Genomic DNA, 17582 nt, shown 5'->3' on the forward strand with positions numbered 1-17582 from the left:
GGTATTAGCTTATTGGGTCAACACAAGCAATTCTTCTTCTCATCTCTCTGTAAAATGGACCCAGTAGTGACCAACACGAAGGGGTTGATTTAGTATGAACATTCAGCCATCTCCGCCACTAATGAAATGACGTTTTCTTTACTCCTTTATTATATTGCATGTGAAATTGGTAAGGCTGTTATCGTTGGTCCACTTTCCTGGGAGTAAGCCCCACTAAATTCAATAGGACTTCTTTTTTCCCCTTTTTCAAGGCTTTGAGCATTTTTATTTCAGATACAGCTTTTGGAGAGTCCACCAGATTGCTTTACCAGTACTGACCGTACAAATTTACACTAATGTTAAATCATAAAGGGTAAAGGGACCCCTGACAATTTAGGCCAGTCGTGAACGACTCTGGGGTTGTGGCGCTCATCTCGCTTTATTGGCCGAGGGACCTGGTGTTCGTCCTCTTCCGCAGACAGTTTTTCCAGGTCATGTGGCCAGCATGACTAAGCCGCTTCTGGCGAAACCAGAGCAGTGCACGGAAACGCCATTTACCTTCCCGCCTTAGCGGTACCTATTTATCTACTTTCACTTCGTGCTTTCGAACTGCTAGGTTGGCAGGAGCTGGGACCAAGCAACAGCAGCTCACCCTGTCGCGGGGATTCGAACCGCCAACCTTTTGATCGGCAAGCCCAAACGGCACAGTGGTTTAACCCATAGCGCCACCAGCATCCCTCTGTTAAAGCATAATAGCAGCCAATAGAATTTTAGGCTGAATTCAATAGGACTTCTGTTTGAACTGAGCTGAAAATAAATAAGAAATTGTTCTTTTAGAGATAGGGCTAGCTGTGCATTTGATTCCCCCAGTCTTCCTGCTGTTCCGTTTCCAGTCATTGTGGTAGCAGCGAAAATTGCAAGGCAGCGGAATATAACCGGAATACATTTCTGTGTTGTGGTGGTGTGTTTGTTTAACCTATTTTTGAAATAAATTCCATAGGCTAGGATCTTGAAGGCCCCCAGGGAGAGGGGGGGCACACAGGCTAGTGGGCCCCTAGTACCTTTGAGATTCTCTTTTTCAGATCCCTACTTTCCCATCGCCCTCTTCCTGATGTGGATTCAGAAGGGAAGAGGATGGGTGGGTTGCCTGCATCAGTTCCTTCCTGCCATTGAGCCCAGGCAAGGAAAGGAAAGCTGGACTTAACAAACATGTGTTTATATGTGGCTTGCTGTAATTATATATTCTCCCTAATTTTGTGCGCTGCTGCTGGCTACCCTGAGGTCTTCTTTTTTTAAAAAAAGAAAACATTACGGGATTGACTTTGAGAAAGTGAAAGAAATAAACAAACGCTGTAGTCTTCCTCACTGTAGACCTGGGTCCTTGAGGGTGGGAGGAATTGTCTAAATGTCCTCAATCTTTTCCACAGCTCGGTAGGATCTTAAAGTTAAAGCAAAGGTCCGAAACAGCGTTGTCCAGGAGAGCAGGAAAAATATAATACTCTATGCTGTTTCCTCTCCCTGCTGAGATTTAAAAAATGAGAAACAGCAAAACCTGACGTTGTGCAAACAAACGGGTATCTTTGTTTTTTTCAGGAGGGCATTCTTTATAGCGAAGGTAGTCCGAACCCCTCCAGTCGTCTTGGCTTATCAACCAAGGGAGATGCATTCCAGAGAGCTGCTCCCTTTTTATGTCACAGCTGGCTGAATGCCTGCGCTTGCAATTCCGCAGCTTGCAAAAGAACAGCCCCTTTGGCCGCTGCCGCAGCTGCTGGAATGAGAGAATTCCTTCTCCCCTGAGCAAGAACTCCTGCCTCCATTCCTTTGGGACTAGGGTGAGAAAACAAAACATGTGAGTCTCTCTCTCCCCCTCCCTGTTCTTCCTGGGAGCCCAAAGATGACAGGCTGGGCTTGCGAAGCCCACCCTGCACTCTGCTGCTACACCCTCTGGGGACTTTGGAATATCCTCCTCCTGGAAGCATGATTCTTTTGGCCACCAGCGTTCCCACATGTCTCTGAAGGGCTTCAACTCATGGGCCTGCGCTTCCATCGGCCAGATGTTTAGCTCCTCCAAGATGTTCAGCTGGCACCAGTCGTTTTCCATCAGCGCTCCGTGGAAGAAAGGTAAGCGGCTGGAACCAACGGGAGCGTTTTTGTGGGCTTTTGGAGACCGGGGAGAATTTGGGCCAGCAAGTTAGGATGGCAGCGGAAATGTAAGAGGCAGGATTTGGGGCAGAGTGTACTTGGACTTGTGGAGACCATCAACCCTTCGGTGGGTTTCATGGGATTCCAGATGTTGGGCAAACACCACCTGTTCTGAATGCTAAATCTGAATGCAGGAAAACAGAAGAACATAGAAACATAGAATGCAAGCACTATCTTAGGTGGCAGAGCTAAAACCCTCAAATGGTTTACCCAATAAAAGGTGTGGTCTGAAGCACGTTGGGTCTCCTCTTTGGTCATGATCCCTGATTTCAGACCGTGATCTCCCCTTTAAAAATGTTTCACCTGGATTTTCGAATGCTGAGGAAAGTGAAATTCCCGGATTGTTCCCTCGTTGCTTTCCTAGTCACCACAAATTACTCTGACTTTTCCACAGCCCAAGGCTGCCTGCTGGGACATTTCAAACTTGTGTTCAGGGCTTATAACTTGGTCATGAAATCATAAATATACGTGTAAGCAGAAAACTGAGCTAGCGTACCTGGGATCAAGTTTTATTTTAGAATAGAGAGTGGGTTAGAAAAAACAAAATAATTGGAAAAGGAAAAACACACAAACAGATATACTTCATAGTATATATAAGGAGAATATTATAGTTTAGAGGGAAACGTGAGATTCCCAATCCCTTCTTCTGATAGCAACAATGCAGTGTGAAGGAGAATTCTGCAAAGGAGAATCAGTGGGCAGGAACCCCACAATAAACTGGCATCAGTTGTTCAGTTTATTTTAGTTTCTTATAGGACAGCAGCTCTTTCTGCCTGTGAATGGTCTCAGGACCAGAATGTTTTTCCCCCTAGTTTACGGCACAATTCTGAAATCCCGTGGTGATGACATTGGCCACGGCTAGAAAAAATGGTACATTTCCAACTGACTACAGGATACGAGTTAACTCAACTCAATGAACCTTTAAGAATTTAGCAGGGACCAGAGTAAGTGAAGGTACAACTTCGGCCTTCTCATCAGCCTGGGTGTGGGGCACAAATCATTTTTTCCAAATGGGAAAAAAAACACTGAGTCCCAGAGCATTGAGGAGGTCCAGCATAAATGTGTAGATACAACTCGGTCGGCCAGTTGGTGGTACATGGATGTGTTGAGTCATCTATGCATGGGGAGGCAAATTCTGGGTAGAAAGTTTCCTGCATTGCTGAGGGTTAGACTACATGACCCTTGTTGTCCTTTCCAAGTCCACAATGTTATGATTCTGTGAAGGGTGCCACAACCATAGCTGTGCATTTCGTAAATACTCTGGGGCCATGGCCAGTCCAGAGAGGAAGAATCTGAACGGGAAGCAGTATTGCAAGGACCAGATAGCTATTTGAAAATAAAGTCTCCTTCGAGGCTGTGGAGGTGAACTAATCCCCAGTGTAGAAGGCTGTTGGCAAAAGTTAGCATTCTAAACTCCCTTCACGTAATAAGGGCACGCCAGACTGAAGAAATGATGTCCAGCTCTGAGAAGTTCTGGAGGTTGTTTTACACAGGGACAGAAACCGAAATGTGGGGCTGTACTGAGACCAAGAAGAAGAAGGCATGGCTTTCCCCTGTTGCCTCTGCCTCCTTCCTTCTCCTTTTCCTGACGTCTCTCTGGACTGAATAAATCATACCCCCTCTATTCTGCTTTGTTCAGACAGCACCTGGAACCCATTGTATGAGATCCCTTCCAGTTCTTCAATTTTGACAGGGACCTGGCTTCTTTTGCTGTGTAAAGTACCATGCATATTGGCGGCGCTTTATAAATAAGTGGGTAATATTTTCTGTTCCACTTGTCATCCAGATTTAGCGTATTTGTCTTCCATCACATCACATGAATGAAACACAGACCCTCCAAGTGTCCCTATTTTCCAGTGACAGGTCCCATATTTACAGAAGCCGTCTCGGTTTTTGATTCAATCCCAGAATGTCCCGCTTTTCCTTAGGACATCCATATTTTCATCAGAAAAATGTTGGAGGGTGTGGAGTTATGCGACCCCCGAGCCAAGGAGATAAGGGACTCTACAACCTTTAGAAGACATCTGAAGACAGCCCTGTATAGGGAAGCTTTTTAATGTTTAATGTTTTGTTATGTTTTTATATATGTTGGAAGCCACCCAGAGTGGCTGGGCCAACCCTGTCAGATGGGTGGGGGTATACATTGATGATGCTTATGGGATAGTAAAGGTAAAGGGACCCCTGATCATTAGGTCCAGTCATGACTGACTCTGGGGTTGCAGCGCTCATCTCGCTTTATTGGCCGAGGGAGGCTTCCGGGTCATGTGGCCAGCATGACTAAGACGCTTCTGGTGAACCAGAGCAGCACACAGAAATGCCGTTTACCTTCCCGCCGGAGCGGTACCTATTTATCTACTTGCACTTTGACGTGCTTTCGAACTGCTAGGTTGGCAGGAGCAGGGACCAAGCAACGGGAGCTCACCCCGTCACGGGGATTCGAACCGCCAATCTTCTGATCAGCAAGTCCTAGGCTCTGTGGTTTAACCCACAGCACCACCCGTGTCCCACTATGGGATAGGATAGGATGGATGGGATAGGATGTCCCTATTTTCACCAGAGAAATGTTGGAGGGTATGGAAACATCATTAACATTTCTGTTTTACTGTTGGGAGATCAAAGTGTGAAACATGGGGGGTCACTTGCTCAGTGAGTCTACAACGGAGGACCACTTCACACATGGCATGCTTAGGAAGGTGTATGCCTAAAAATGCAATGTTTGTCCATGACAGTTGCTTGCTGGATGGAGCCAGCTCTTCTGTTGGATAAGGTTGACCAGAGGCCTATATGAAGAACCAAGCTGCGGGCCTCTTAGAGCAGCGTTCTCAGGGGTGTCTGATTACTCAGTTCCCTTTTCCACCGCACGAGACAGGAGCCATCTGAGAAGTGGAAAATGTCCATTGTTTCAGAAAGGAAATGGCTATTTTCTTGGAGATGGCGGAAAACGCAGATGTCACCATGTGTTTAAAATAAGACTTCTGAGGTGAAAAGTTTGTGTTGTGTGCTGAGGGAAAGACTACCTATGGTGCCTGGGAAGGAGAAGGCAGAGAACAAAGAACCCAGGAATTAACCCTAATCCTCAAATCCACATTTATAAATACCCAACCTGTTGTCTTTCTCGCAAGTCTTTATCTAATGTTATGAGGTTTTGGAGATAATTGTAGGATCCATTGTGGTCCAAAACAAAAACACCTTGATTTCAAAGTAAATTAAAAACAGTCAATATTATCAACGAAAAAACAAGATTGCCTTCCTGTTTAATATCAGTCACAGAGCTCCCTGACTGAATTCCCCCTCCCCCCCAAAGAAAACACAGCCATGGAAAATGTTCTTTGCACCCACACTGCTCCTTATAGCAGTTTTTCTTCTGTTGATTCTTATCCATGACACATGCAACACTGGTGCAGAGATTCAATCTAGATGTCTAAGTTAGAAATCCGTTCCCTAATGTGCTACCTTTCCACAGACAGGGAGTTTGAGATACGGGAGAATATTCAATACTTGTGACTTCTGTGATGCAATTCCAAGATAAGCGATGCAGAAATTCCACGCATAACCTGGGCCTGTTTTTCCCCTCCACCTTTGTCTTGACTGGCTAGTGAGGAGTTTGGCTGTTAGCATGCGTCAAGATCATTGCCCTGCTCTCTGAATATTTACAGCTGGTCTCTGCATAATATGTCAGCCTGTGGGCAGAGAATCTTACAAATTAAACATTACAGGAGGTCAAGGAAGTCATGAATCTCCCTATAATTGGATTGTATTACATAGCTATGAGATAGCTATGAGATGACCTTAAGGATGGAAATACTCTGAAGTGGTGTAGCTTGTGGGGAACCAGGGTGCATGGCCATGGGCACAAAATTATGAGGGGGCACAACCAGACACCCCCCACGACAGGCTCCCTGCTGAGCTCCTGCCACCTTCCAGAGAGATCTGGATTGGCTCCCAGTACGTTTCCGAGCACAATTCAAAGTGTTGGTGCTGATCTTTAATGCCCTAAACAGCCTCGGTCCAGTATACCTGAAGGAGCGTCTCCACCCCCACCGCCCGCCAGCATTTTAAGATCGCCCCGGGACAGCGGAGAAGTCTCCGCTGTCCCGGGAAGGCAGGCGGGGGGGGGGAGCAAAGACTTTTGCCCCCCGCCGGCCTTCAGAAGAGGTCCAGGACCTCTTCTGAAGGCCAGCGGTGGGCGAAAGTCTTTGTTCCCAATGGCCAGCATTTTAAAAGCGGTCCGGGATAGCGGGAAAGCCCTGCTATCCCGGACCGCTTTTAAAATGCTGGCGGTGGGGAGCAAAGCCTTTCGGCCCCCGCCGGCCTTCCTGGACCTCTTCTGAAGGCCGGCGGGGGGCGAAAGGCTTTGCTCCCCACCGCCAGCATTTAAAAGAGGTCCCCGGAGATTTCCCTATGGGCTTTCTTCTTGCAAAGCAAGCCCATAGGGAAATTCGTCTTGCGGAACGACTCAAAAACGGAAAACTCTTTCGTCTTGCGAGTTTTTCATTTTGCGAGGCGTTCGTCTTGCGAGGCACCACTGTACTGTTTTTAACACTTGATTGGGAGCCGCTCATAGTGGCTAGGGAAACTCAGCCAGATGGGCGGTGTATAAATAATAAATAATATATTATTATTATTATTATTATTATTATTATTATTATTATTATTCCATAGCTGCGGGGGATGGGGGGACAAGCCATACTGAGGCTGGGCCATCAACCTATGGGGCTGAGGTGTGCCGTCTTTCCCAGTGCCTGCAAGCATCTTGCCCCTGGGCTGGCTGAGAGGCGCTGGTTCTCCTGGCCTGTGAAGTGGCGAGGATGCAGCAGGCGGGGACCAGAGAGTGAGGGCACCAGTGGGAGTGGTGGCCAAGGCCCAGGCCAAGGAGAAGGAGGCTGCTTCTGCAGAGATGGAGGCCGAGGCCAAGCCATGGTCACTGCGGGCAGTGCATCCACTCTGCGTTCTTGATGCGGCCATGACTGGCAGGCAATGTTAGGGCATGCAAGGGCAGCCCTGAGCTCTCCCACACCAATGCCCACCAGAATGCCACTCCCACACCCCGCTACCCACAAGGGTTCCAGCCTGGTTGAGGGGGAGGGGGCATAGCTGTCAACCGTCCCTTATTTGGCGGGAAACTCCCTTATCCCAGCGCCGTTTCCCGCTGCTGTCCCTTATTGATGATGTCCCTTAAATTTCCCGGGTTTCAAAGGAAGGAGCTCCTCTCCCTCCCTCCCTGCCGGCCAGAGAGGAGGGAGGCTCCAACTGTGTTGCTTGGCTGCCCAGCCTGCCCCCCTCCAGCCTCCTCTCACCAGGCTCAGCCCCTGGGAGCCCCTCCCTGCTGAGGAGCCTTGAGAGGAGAGCGAGGGCAACCATAGAGAAAGCAGTTCAGAGAGAGGAGGAGGAGGCGGAGGCGGAGATGCGGGCAGGTGTTCCAAGGGTTAACCATAGAGGGGGAAAGCGGGGGAAGGACTGCAAGCACTTCTCCCATAGATTTGTAGTGGTAGACTAGCATAGATGGTCTGATCTGTGGGTTTACCTCAGGTGCTATTTCCCGCCCCCCTTCCTCCCGCCCCGCCTGATGGAACTGAGAGCTGCAGATGGAGCACAAGAGAAAAGATACAGAAGTGCAGCAGCATCTTCGTAGCTTAGACTTCGTTCTGCGCGAAAAGTGGTTGCTGCTTGCAGTTATTTAATTGCAGTGTTTCATCAGCTGGTGTCTTGAGCAGCAACCTCTGGAAATGAAGGGCTAAAAAGCGGCCGTGCTCTCCCAAATTATCTGGTCCCTTTTAACTTTGTGTTTCAGCTGGTTGACTAAAATCCCTTATTTTGGCTGCTGATTTTCGAGGCTGCTGGTCCCTTATTTTCAAATCTGTAAGTTGACAGCTATGGGAGGGGGCTGCCACCACCCACCAAGGAGGAAGGGAGGCAGGAAAGGGCCCAAAGGAGAAGCCCCCCCATGCACCTGCCTCAACCCCAGCTGCCCAGCCCACCAAGGCAGCGCAACATTTGCCCCGCCCCAGGCGCCGGCAACCCACGGTATGCCACTGATACTTTATGGCTGCCCTCTCTTTTTTAGCCAAAAGGACCCCGCGAGCTGACAGCAGTGTCGTTCTGACCAATATGAAGATAATAAGCAACGATAAAAATCAAAGCGAAGGGCTAAGACCAGACCCTCCGACCACCTCCGACTCTGCAGCGGAACCTGGTCCTCCTGAATCAAGCGCCGCCCCAGAGCGTCCAGCAAGTTCAGCCATCACATGTGAGGTGCCAGTGAAAGCCGAGTGTATTACTACGCTCCCTGGCCTTGACACATTAACACCGAAACACCAGGTGCTGAGATTAGCCAAGTTTGAATCGGAAGACTCTGGTGTGGAGCTGCCGAGTGGGGCCAACTCTCCCTCGACACCCAAGGGCTCCGAGAAAAGCTTTGTGCTCCACAGCCGAGATCCTTCTTGTGACTCTGGGGTGCTGAGCGCCTCTTCCTCTCCAGCAGCTGACCACGCAATCGCGAGAGTGTGCAAAGACGCTGTAGATGCTTGTCTGTGCATGTCGGATGGCAAAGGGGCAGCGGGACACCGCGCAGGGCAGTCTCCTGAAGTTTGCTTGGAGGATGGCACTGATTGCCCACAGGGGGGAAATCCTGAACCGTCTTTTTTGGGTGGCAGCCAAGGAGACCGCTTGGAAGAGAAAGCCAGCGGATCCCTCCTCCCCACTAAACCTCCAGAAGAAGAGAAAAGACCTGGTGATGATTACGGAAAAGACAACTTCGAAGAGATGCTCCTGCAGGGGCACCCCCTGAGAAAATACCCCACAAGTGACAGTTTGGATGAGTACATGGACGAGTGCTGTAGGCTGAGTAAGGTAAGATTCCTCTTCGGATGAAATGCCCAGACTTTTCCTCAATTGCCGTATTTTTTGCTCTATAAGACTCACTTTTTCCCTCCTAAAATGTAAGGGGAAATGTGTGTGCGTCTTATGGAGCGAATGCAGGCTGCGCAGCTATCCCAGAAGCCAGAACAGCAAGAGGGATTGCTGCTTTCACTGCGCAGCAATCCCTCTTGCTGTTCTGGCTTCTGAGATTCAGAATATTTTTTTCCTTGTTTTCCTCCTCCAAAAACTAGGTGCGTCTTGTGGTCTGGTGCGTCTTATAGAGCGAAAAATACAGTAGTTGTTGCGGAACAAAAGGCACCTTTTGGGCAAGTGAAATGCCCATTTCCTTGGGTGGTGTTATTTCACTTAACTGCACAATCCTAACCCTCTCTACTCAGAAGTAAGTCCTATTGAATTAAATGGGGTTTACTCCCAGTTGTGGTGTTAGAATTGCAGCTCCTGTGGTTGATTATTGAGTTGTCTGTTCTCTATTCCAGTTTCCACACACTATGTTGGTTTCCTAATAGAGAGGCTGTACGAGTGTGTTTTGTCGTGAGCTGTTTATGTGATTTCTAGCCAGCTGTTTCTGGATGGAGGGCTGGAAGTTCTCCAGAATAACTGCAGAATAATCCACTGAAAGATACCAGTGCAATTGCAATCGGCTTTCCACACTAAGCATTCTTCTAGAACACCTGTTTATTGAGCATTCATCCTGAACTGAGGGCAACCCAGCCAGATGGGCAGGGAATAATAATAATAATAATAATAATAATAATAATAATAATAATAATAATAATATCTGCTTGCATGAAGCTTATGTTCTAGAGCAGTGTTTCCCAGTGTGGGCACACACCCATCAGGAGCAGGGACAGAGCACCAGGAGCTCACCCCGTTGCGGGGATTCAAACCGCCAACCTTCCGATCGGCAAGCCCTAGGCTCTGTGGTTTAACCCACAGCACCACCCGCGTCCAACAAGCAGTTTAGGAAGCAATTAATTAAGGGGCTGCTGGGATGGAGAGCCAAAGAAATAGAAATTTCATTTATGGGGCGGTTTACAGTGTTGAAGTGTTTTGATTAAGTTGAATATGAGGATTAAAAGGAAGGAAACGTCAGGGGAAAGGACTTGTGTATTGGAACAGGAAATCATAGCATCACAGAACTGTAGCATTCGAAGGGACCCTGAGGATCGTCTCCCTGGAATGCAGGAATATGCAGGTGGCCCTTGCAGGAATTGAACCTGAAACCTTGGCATTATCAGCACTACACTCTAACCAACTGAGCTAACCTAAACTTTCCAGGTGGGGCCATTTCATTCAGGCAGAAAGCACTCTGTGAAAGTAAAGGGTGTTGGCATTTTATTACATGTGGCTTCTGGGATGCGGGTGGCACTGTGGTCTAAACCACTGAGCCTCTTGGGCGTGCTGATCTGAAGGTCGGCGGTTTGAATCCCTGCGATGGGGTGAGCTCCCGTTGCTCTGTCCCAGCTCCTACCAACCTAGCAGTCCGAAAGCATGCCAGTGCAAGTAGATAAATAGGTAAACAGCATTTCTGTGTGCTCTGGTTTCTGGTTTCTGTCACAGTGTTCCGTTGTGCCAGAAGCGGTTTAGTCCTGCTGGCCACACGACCCAGAAAGCTGTCTGTGGACAAACGCTGGCTCCCTCGGCCTGAAAGCGAAATGAGTGCCACAACCCCATAGTCACCTTTGACCGGACTTAACCGTCCAGGGGTCCTTTAACATGTGGCTCTAATGTAATGTGCACTTTACCACAAAGTTGGCTCTTGCTTAACTTTTCTGCAATACTTGCTTATTGCCCAGAATTGGTATTGTAAGGTAGTTTCTGTGGATGTTTTATAGATTCATGCGTCAATCCCATCAAGTTAAGTTGCTATCCTGGACTATTCCCCCCCCCCCCCGAATATGGGTTTATTGCCTGGAATGGGTATCAGAACAGTATTTGTAGACATTTTGTGGCTTACATCATGAGTCCCAGTTATATATGAGTAGTGGATTTGGCTGGTTTATTTAGCACAGAAGTTGGTTGTCCCAGGCCATTTTCCTTAAATACAGTCTACTGCATAGAATGGGTTTTGGAACATTGGGTGGTATTCATGCAACGTTTACTCAGAGTAGACTTGTTGAAATTCATAGAGTTTGGCTCATGAATTTCAGTGGGTCTGCTCTGAATAAAACTTAAGTTGGCTAGATTTGATTTCCACGGACGTTTTGTTTCCATGGAAGTCAGTTTCAACTACTCAGGTATGGCATGAATCTGGTTGGTTTCGCTAGCTCAGAAGTTGGCACTCTGGGCTGTTTGGTTCTGGGTGTGAAGTGGTTAATAAAAGTATAATACCAGAATGGTTTCGGGTGTAAAATATTGTGTCCAAATGGGAAGAAGGCTCAGATTGAGGGGACTGGTGGTGGGGCAACGATGAGTGGTCAGAGGGAGAAGAGGGAGAGGACTTGGGAGAAGGATGTGTTGGGAGCTGAAGAGATAACAGGGCTCAGTTGGGAGAGTCTGTGGCAAAGAGAAGCCAGAATAATAATAATAATAATAATAATAATAATAATAATAATAATAAATTTTATTTATATCCCGCCCTCCCCAGCCGAAGCCGGGCTCAGGGCGGCTAACAACAATCAAATAATCAAACAATCAAATAAACCAACATTCTAAAAATATTTCATTATAAAAATTAATTAAAATCAAGTTAATGGCAACCATTAAGCAAAACTCTGTGCAGGTTGCCAGAGGAGGGAGTCAGGCTGCGCCCTGACCAAAGGCCTGATGGAACAACTCTGTCTTGCAGGCCCTGCGGAAAGATGTCAGGTCCCGCAGGGCCCTAGTCTCTTGTGACAGAGCGTTCCACCAGATTGGAGCCGCAGCCGAGAAGGCCCTGGCTCTAGTTGAGGCCAGCCTAACCTCTCTGAGGCCTGGGACCTTCAGGATGTTTTTATTTGCAGACCGTAGGTTTCTTTGTGGGGCATACCAGGAGAGGCGGTCCCGTAGGTACGAGGGTCCTAGGCCGTATAGGGCTTTAAAGGTTAAAACCAGCACCTTAAACCTGATCCTGTACTCCACCGGGAGCCAGTGCAGCTGATATAGCACCGGATGAATGTGGTCTCGCAGCGAAGACCCCATAAGGAGTCTCGCCGCGGCATTCTGCACCCGCTGGAGTTTCTGGGTCAGTCTCAAGGGCAGCCCCACGTAGAGCGAGTTACAATAATCCAGTCTGGAGGTGACCGTCGCATGGATCACAGTGGCTAGGTCAGGGCGAGAGAGATAAGGGGCCAACTGCTTAGCTTGGCGGAGATGAAAAAATGCCGCCTTTGTTATAGCTGTAATCTGCGCCTCCATAGAGAGGGAGGTATCGAAGATTACACCCAAACTCTTAACGGACGGTGCTGGCACTAACTGCACCCCCGCAAGAGATGGGAGTTGCCCCCTCAATCCCATATCGTCCCGTCCCAGCCAGAGGACCTCTGTCTTCGAAGGATTTAACTTCAACCGGCTCCCACGTAACCATCCAGCCACAGCCTCCAGGCATCTGGTCAGTGTGTCTGGGGCCGAGTCAGGGTGGCCATCCATCAACAGATAGAGTTGGGTGTCATCGGCATACTGATGGCAACCCAGCCCAAAACTCCGAACAAGCTGGGCGAGGGGGCGCATAAAGATGTTAAAAAGCATCGGGGAGAGAATCGCACCCTGAGGCACTCCACACACCGAGGAGTGGCGCGATGACAATTCCCCCCCAAGCGCCACCCTCTGTCCCCGACCAGAGAGAAACGAGCGCAGCCATTGGAGGACTGTGTCCTGGATCCCCACGTCGGCAAGGCGGTGGTCTAGGAGTTCGTGATCGACCATGTCAAAGGCTGCTGACAGGTCTAGAAGAATCAGCAGCCCTGACCCGCCTCGATCCAGCTGCCTGCGGAGATCATCTGTTAGGGCGACCAGAGCCGTCTCGGTCCCATGACCAGCGCGGAAGCCGGACTGGAATGGATCGAGAGCCGATGTTTCATCAGAGAATCAGAGGCTGAGATGAGTCAGGCTGCTGAAGAGTCACGGGTTTCTCCCCTTCCTGCTTCAACAAATTCCCTTCCCAGCTGGTGTCCCAGAACCAGAAGGGGCATGAAAAGGGGTGGAGGAGAGTTGGGCTTCATGCAGGTGCCGTCTCAAATTGCTTGGAAAAAGCACTGGACAGGAGGGGGCTCAGGCAGCCGTGGGGAAGCAGGGACTTTCAGTCTCAGCAACTGATTCATGGGAGAAGAGCTACTGCGGATGCGCTGCTGGTGCTCATTAGGCCTGATGCTCAGCCCAGCCTGTGACGATCGCATTCTTACTTCTAAAGAATTGACTCTGATTTTGAGCGATCTTTGTGATTTCCTGCAGGCGTGCTCTGTGGCACAACCCATCTCGCTGTTTTTGAAACAAGTTTTATTTATAAAGGGGCCGTTGCTTTTCCGTTCTGGCACTTCCAGCTTCCCAGTTTGAATTCACAGCGCTGTGAAGTTTCAGTGCAGCACTCCAGCATCACTGCTGGCAAATTTCCAGTTCTAAACATGTTTCTTGATGTAAAAAAATGTGACTCAAAGCTGCACACACACACAAAATGCATAGCTGTGTGATAGTCAGGCCAATGTTTTAGGGTGGCCCTGGGGGCCTTCAGATCTCCTGCTCCTTCCCTCATTTTTAACCTCTCTCTCTCTCTCTCTCTCTCTCTCTCTCTCTCTCTCTCTCTCTAAATTTGCTTGCAGCCCTGCTGGGCATGCTGCAGATCACAGTGCTAGAGAGACCACAGCAAACTAGCCTTTTTAATTTGCATCCATACACATACATTACCATATACACATTTGTGCTGTGGGCTTGTGCCCTGAGTCTTTAAAGTCCCCAGATTGTAGCCAGTGCTGGATTTAGGGCGCTGATCCAAGAGGGTGCAAAATTGAGAAGACCCATTTGGGGGTGCCAAATTTTTGCCTTGCTCAGGGTGGCATATTACCAAAGTCTGCCCCTGGTTGTAGCAGCACAGGCTACACATGCAAATTACAGTCACCTTACCATGGTGCAATTTCCATTTTTTTCTTTTGAAAAGCCCTACATATTACCTTAAAAGGGACACGGGTGGCACTGTCGGTTAAACCACAGAGCCTAGGACTTGCTGATCAGAAGGTCAGCGGTTCGAATCCCCGTGACGGGGTAAGCTCCCGTTGCTCGGTCCCTGCTCCTGCCAACCTAGCAGTTCAAAAGCATGTCAAAGTGCAAGTAGATAAATAGGTACCACTCTGGTGGGAAGGTAAACGGCGTTTCCGTGTGCTGCTCTGGTTCGCCAGAAGCGGCTTAGTCATGCTGGCCACATGACCCGGAAGCTATACACTGGCTCCCTCGGCCAATAAAGCGAGGTGAGCGCCACAACCCCAGAGTCGGCCACGACTGGACCTAACGTTCAGGGGTCCCTTTACCTTTACCTTACGTATTACCTTGCCTATTTTGAATAACTGAAGCACAGTATCAAATTCAGAGAATGGTAGGGAAATATGCTGGGCTTGCGTCTTCTCTGCACCCAAGCCAGTCTCTTGCTGTTCCAAGTCTAGATATTATGTAGATGTTGAACCTCTTCGCCTACATGGGCAACATCTTTTGCATGGTCTTAACTGCATCAACAGGGATGCGGGTGGCGCTGTGGGTTAAACCACAGAGCCTAGGACTTGCCGATCAGAAGGTTGGCGGTTCAAATCCCCGCGACGGGGTGAGCTCCCGTTGCTTGGTCCCTGCTCCTGCCAACCTAGCAGTTCGAAAGCACGTCAAAGTGCAAGTAGATCAATAGGTACTGCTCTGGTGGGAAGGTAAACGGCGTTTCTGTGCATTCCTCTGGTTCGCCAGAAGCGGCTTAGTCATGCTGGCCACATGACCCGGAAGCTGTACGCCAGCTCCCTCAGCCAATAAAGCAAGATGAGCGCCGCAACCCCAGAGTCTGCCACGACTGGACCTAATGGTCAGGGGTCCCTTTACCTTTACTTAACTGCATCAACGGGAGCAGTAAATTTCTGTTTCAGTGGAGCATCTCCCAAGGACTATATAATATTTTATAATAATAATTTATTATTTATACCCCCCTATCTGGCTGGGTTTCCTCTAGTCTTAACCAAGCCACAATCAAGCTGGTTAGGGTTGAGGATTCCTTGCGGATGCCAGTATAGGAGTGGTAGGTAGGTTGCAACGTTTTCTGGAAACATCGTGTGTGTTTGAACCAAAAATACCTAACATTTGTGGGGTGCTTTCTTCCTCATTGTAGGTGAACCAAGGAAATGCCAAGGCCCACAGCTCAGGCCTGGGTTACCTGGAACACATCTGCCAACTTATTGAAAAAATCGGGCAGCTACAGGAGCACAACCTGAGGTTACAGAAGCAAGTCAGCAGCTTGCAGAAGGAGCAGAAAGCAAACCAGCTAACAGAGGTAAGAAGAAAGGGGCACAGGACTCCTTTTCGCCAGGTTGTAGATATGGCTCCCCTGCTATGCCAACTGAACCTCTGCTTCTCCCTGTGCCCACCCAGCCAGAGGGGTGAAACTCTCTGCTCAAAAACAAACATGGCAGGAAAAAAAGACAGAAGGCCCCACCACAGACCATAAATCAGAGATGGTACTAGTGTTTGGGTGTGGTTTTTCCCCTCAGCGGGAGAGAAGTTCTTTACTCCGCGTCTGGGAGTGATGTAAACTTCTGTCGTCCACCAGGTCTTTGCCTGAGTGAGTTCAGGATTTGATGTCAGTGTATGGCCCCATCCCAGCCACGATTCAACCCTTTTTTGTCCTGTTCTCCCGCGATAATTCTGCCAGCAGAACAGCTCTATTACGCCTGGGATGGATCTCAAGATCCTCTGGCATGGGTGCCCTTCCATCGCTTTCTAAATGTCCCTCAGCCAGCAAATCTCTGCAAGCTTGACTCGCAAATTTAATCTGAGCATCGAATCAGTTTGCTGCTTTCTGCTGTTTTGTAGTATTGGAAAGTTACCATAGAATCAAGTTGGAAAGCTCCTGCTGTCACGAAGAGTCATCCAGCTCAGTCTACACAAGCGAGATTATGTGTCTCTGTCAAGGTCACAGATCAGGACAGTGTTGGAGCTGAGAAAAGAATGTAATCTGTCAGCTTCCTCTTGTTTACTTATATCATTATCTCCTTCCTCAGTTTTGTCCTTTTGATGTCCATGCAGCTGGTTTTGTGCTCAGATTGTCTCCTGCCATCTCCCACATCATCTCTTTTGTATTGTTCTAATCCAGGCATGTCCAAAGTCCAGCCAGGGGGCCCAATCCGGTCCGCCGGTCGGTTTAATCCGGCCTCTGTGGCAGTTTATTTTCTGGGTTAAAATCCTAAAAAAACAACTTTTGGGTTAAGCTCAACAACTTCAATCCTAAAAAAAGGTCAACAACTTTGGTTGGCCCACATGCATGTTTACTTCATCAAATATGGACACCTCTGTATCTAATCTATTCTTTTTCTCATCCTTCTGATGTCGTTTTCAGCTGCAAAATCCAGCGATTTTTACCTGTGCTCCCCACATGGGACTTGGTTTTAGGGTCACGGCTATTCTCACAAGTTTTCAGATGGCATGATGTTGTGCATAGTGCCTATAGCGATTTTGTTCTGCAGAGAGTGTAGCACTATGTTGATTAATTTGAGCGGCATTGCCAAAGTCCATAATTACCTGGTTTAGAATATGATTTTGTCCAGCTCATAATGCATGCAAGCATTATGAATCATACAGAAGTTCTTTTCCACTTAGAAAAATGCAAAATAGAATTCTGCAAAATGAACAGAACGTGCTCTTAGCTGAAGTACTTTTTGCGCAATACACTAATCACAGCTCAGACTGAGTTAAGCAAACATCTTTAAACACTGATTTAAATGCCCCTGCAAGCTATGGGGCAAGCCCGGGGAATCTCTGGAGCCAAACGTAGGGAGGGCAGAGGTACAAAAGAGTTGCGTAGTTCTTGAACTTCTCTGACCAAGTGCATGATCTACATTGTAAAGGTAAAAAGGTACCTTTTACCTCTATATTGTTCACAAGGTGCAAACCTACCTAATTCTCACCCAAACCAGTAACTGAATGTAACAGAGCTTTGACGCGATCACTTCTCTCAGTTTTATGATGCAATTCTCTGACCCAAACATGTGCAGAAAAAAGCACATGTTAATTAATATAATATATGCATTAGATGAGATATTGCATGAAAAAATTGCATGTATTAGGAGAAACACACATGAAAACGCATGCAGATTTTTACCTGCTGATTTTTTAAAATAAAAAATTGCAAATTAATGCACAACTGATGGGCAAACTGAACAGAATGATGGAAACAGGAGAGAAACTGAAATGGACAGATTTTGCCTTTTATCTCATGGCTGTACACACTAGCCTCTTTGCTTAGGCCTAAAAGACAGGATCTCTCTGTACTTGTTAGTTCCAGATATCTTATTGTCAGGGATTTTTTTCAGCCGACGTCTGAGGTGGGTGCCATTGCCATTCTAAGAGAACAAGGGAGAAGTTCATGG

General features: G+C 48.1%; 1 protein-coding gene across 4 annotated transcripts in view; it reads left to right on the forward strand.

The window, feature by feature from the left end:
* The first annotated feature begins 1107 nt into the window (after positions 1 to 1107).
* Positions 1108 to 17582, forward strand: part of LOC128413662 (uncharacterized) — a 31025-nt gene continuing 14550 nt past the window's right edge. For all 4 annotated transcript variants that reach the window (XM_053387920.1, XM_053387922.1, XM_053387921.1 and 1 more), the window contains exons 1-3: positions 1108 to 2100; positions 8246 to 9030; positions 15329 to 15490. In XM_053387920.1, coding sequence (XP_053243895.1) covers positions 1986 to 2100; positions 8246 to 9030; positions 15329 to 15490 — 1062 coding nt within the window. In that variant the 5' untranslated portion in view covers positions 1108 to 1985. The remainder of the gene's footprint in view (positions 2101 to 8245; positions 9031 to 15328; positions 15491 to 17582) is intronic.

Source organism: Podarcis raffonei, chromosome 5 (assembly GCF_027172205.1).
Source record: "Podarcis raffonei isolate rPodRaf1 chromosome 5, rPodRaf1.pri, whole genome shotgun sequence".
Taxonomy (NCBI): domain Eukaryota; kingdom Metazoa; phylum Chordata; class Lepidosauria; order Squamata; family Lacertidae; genus Podarcis; species Podarcis raffonei.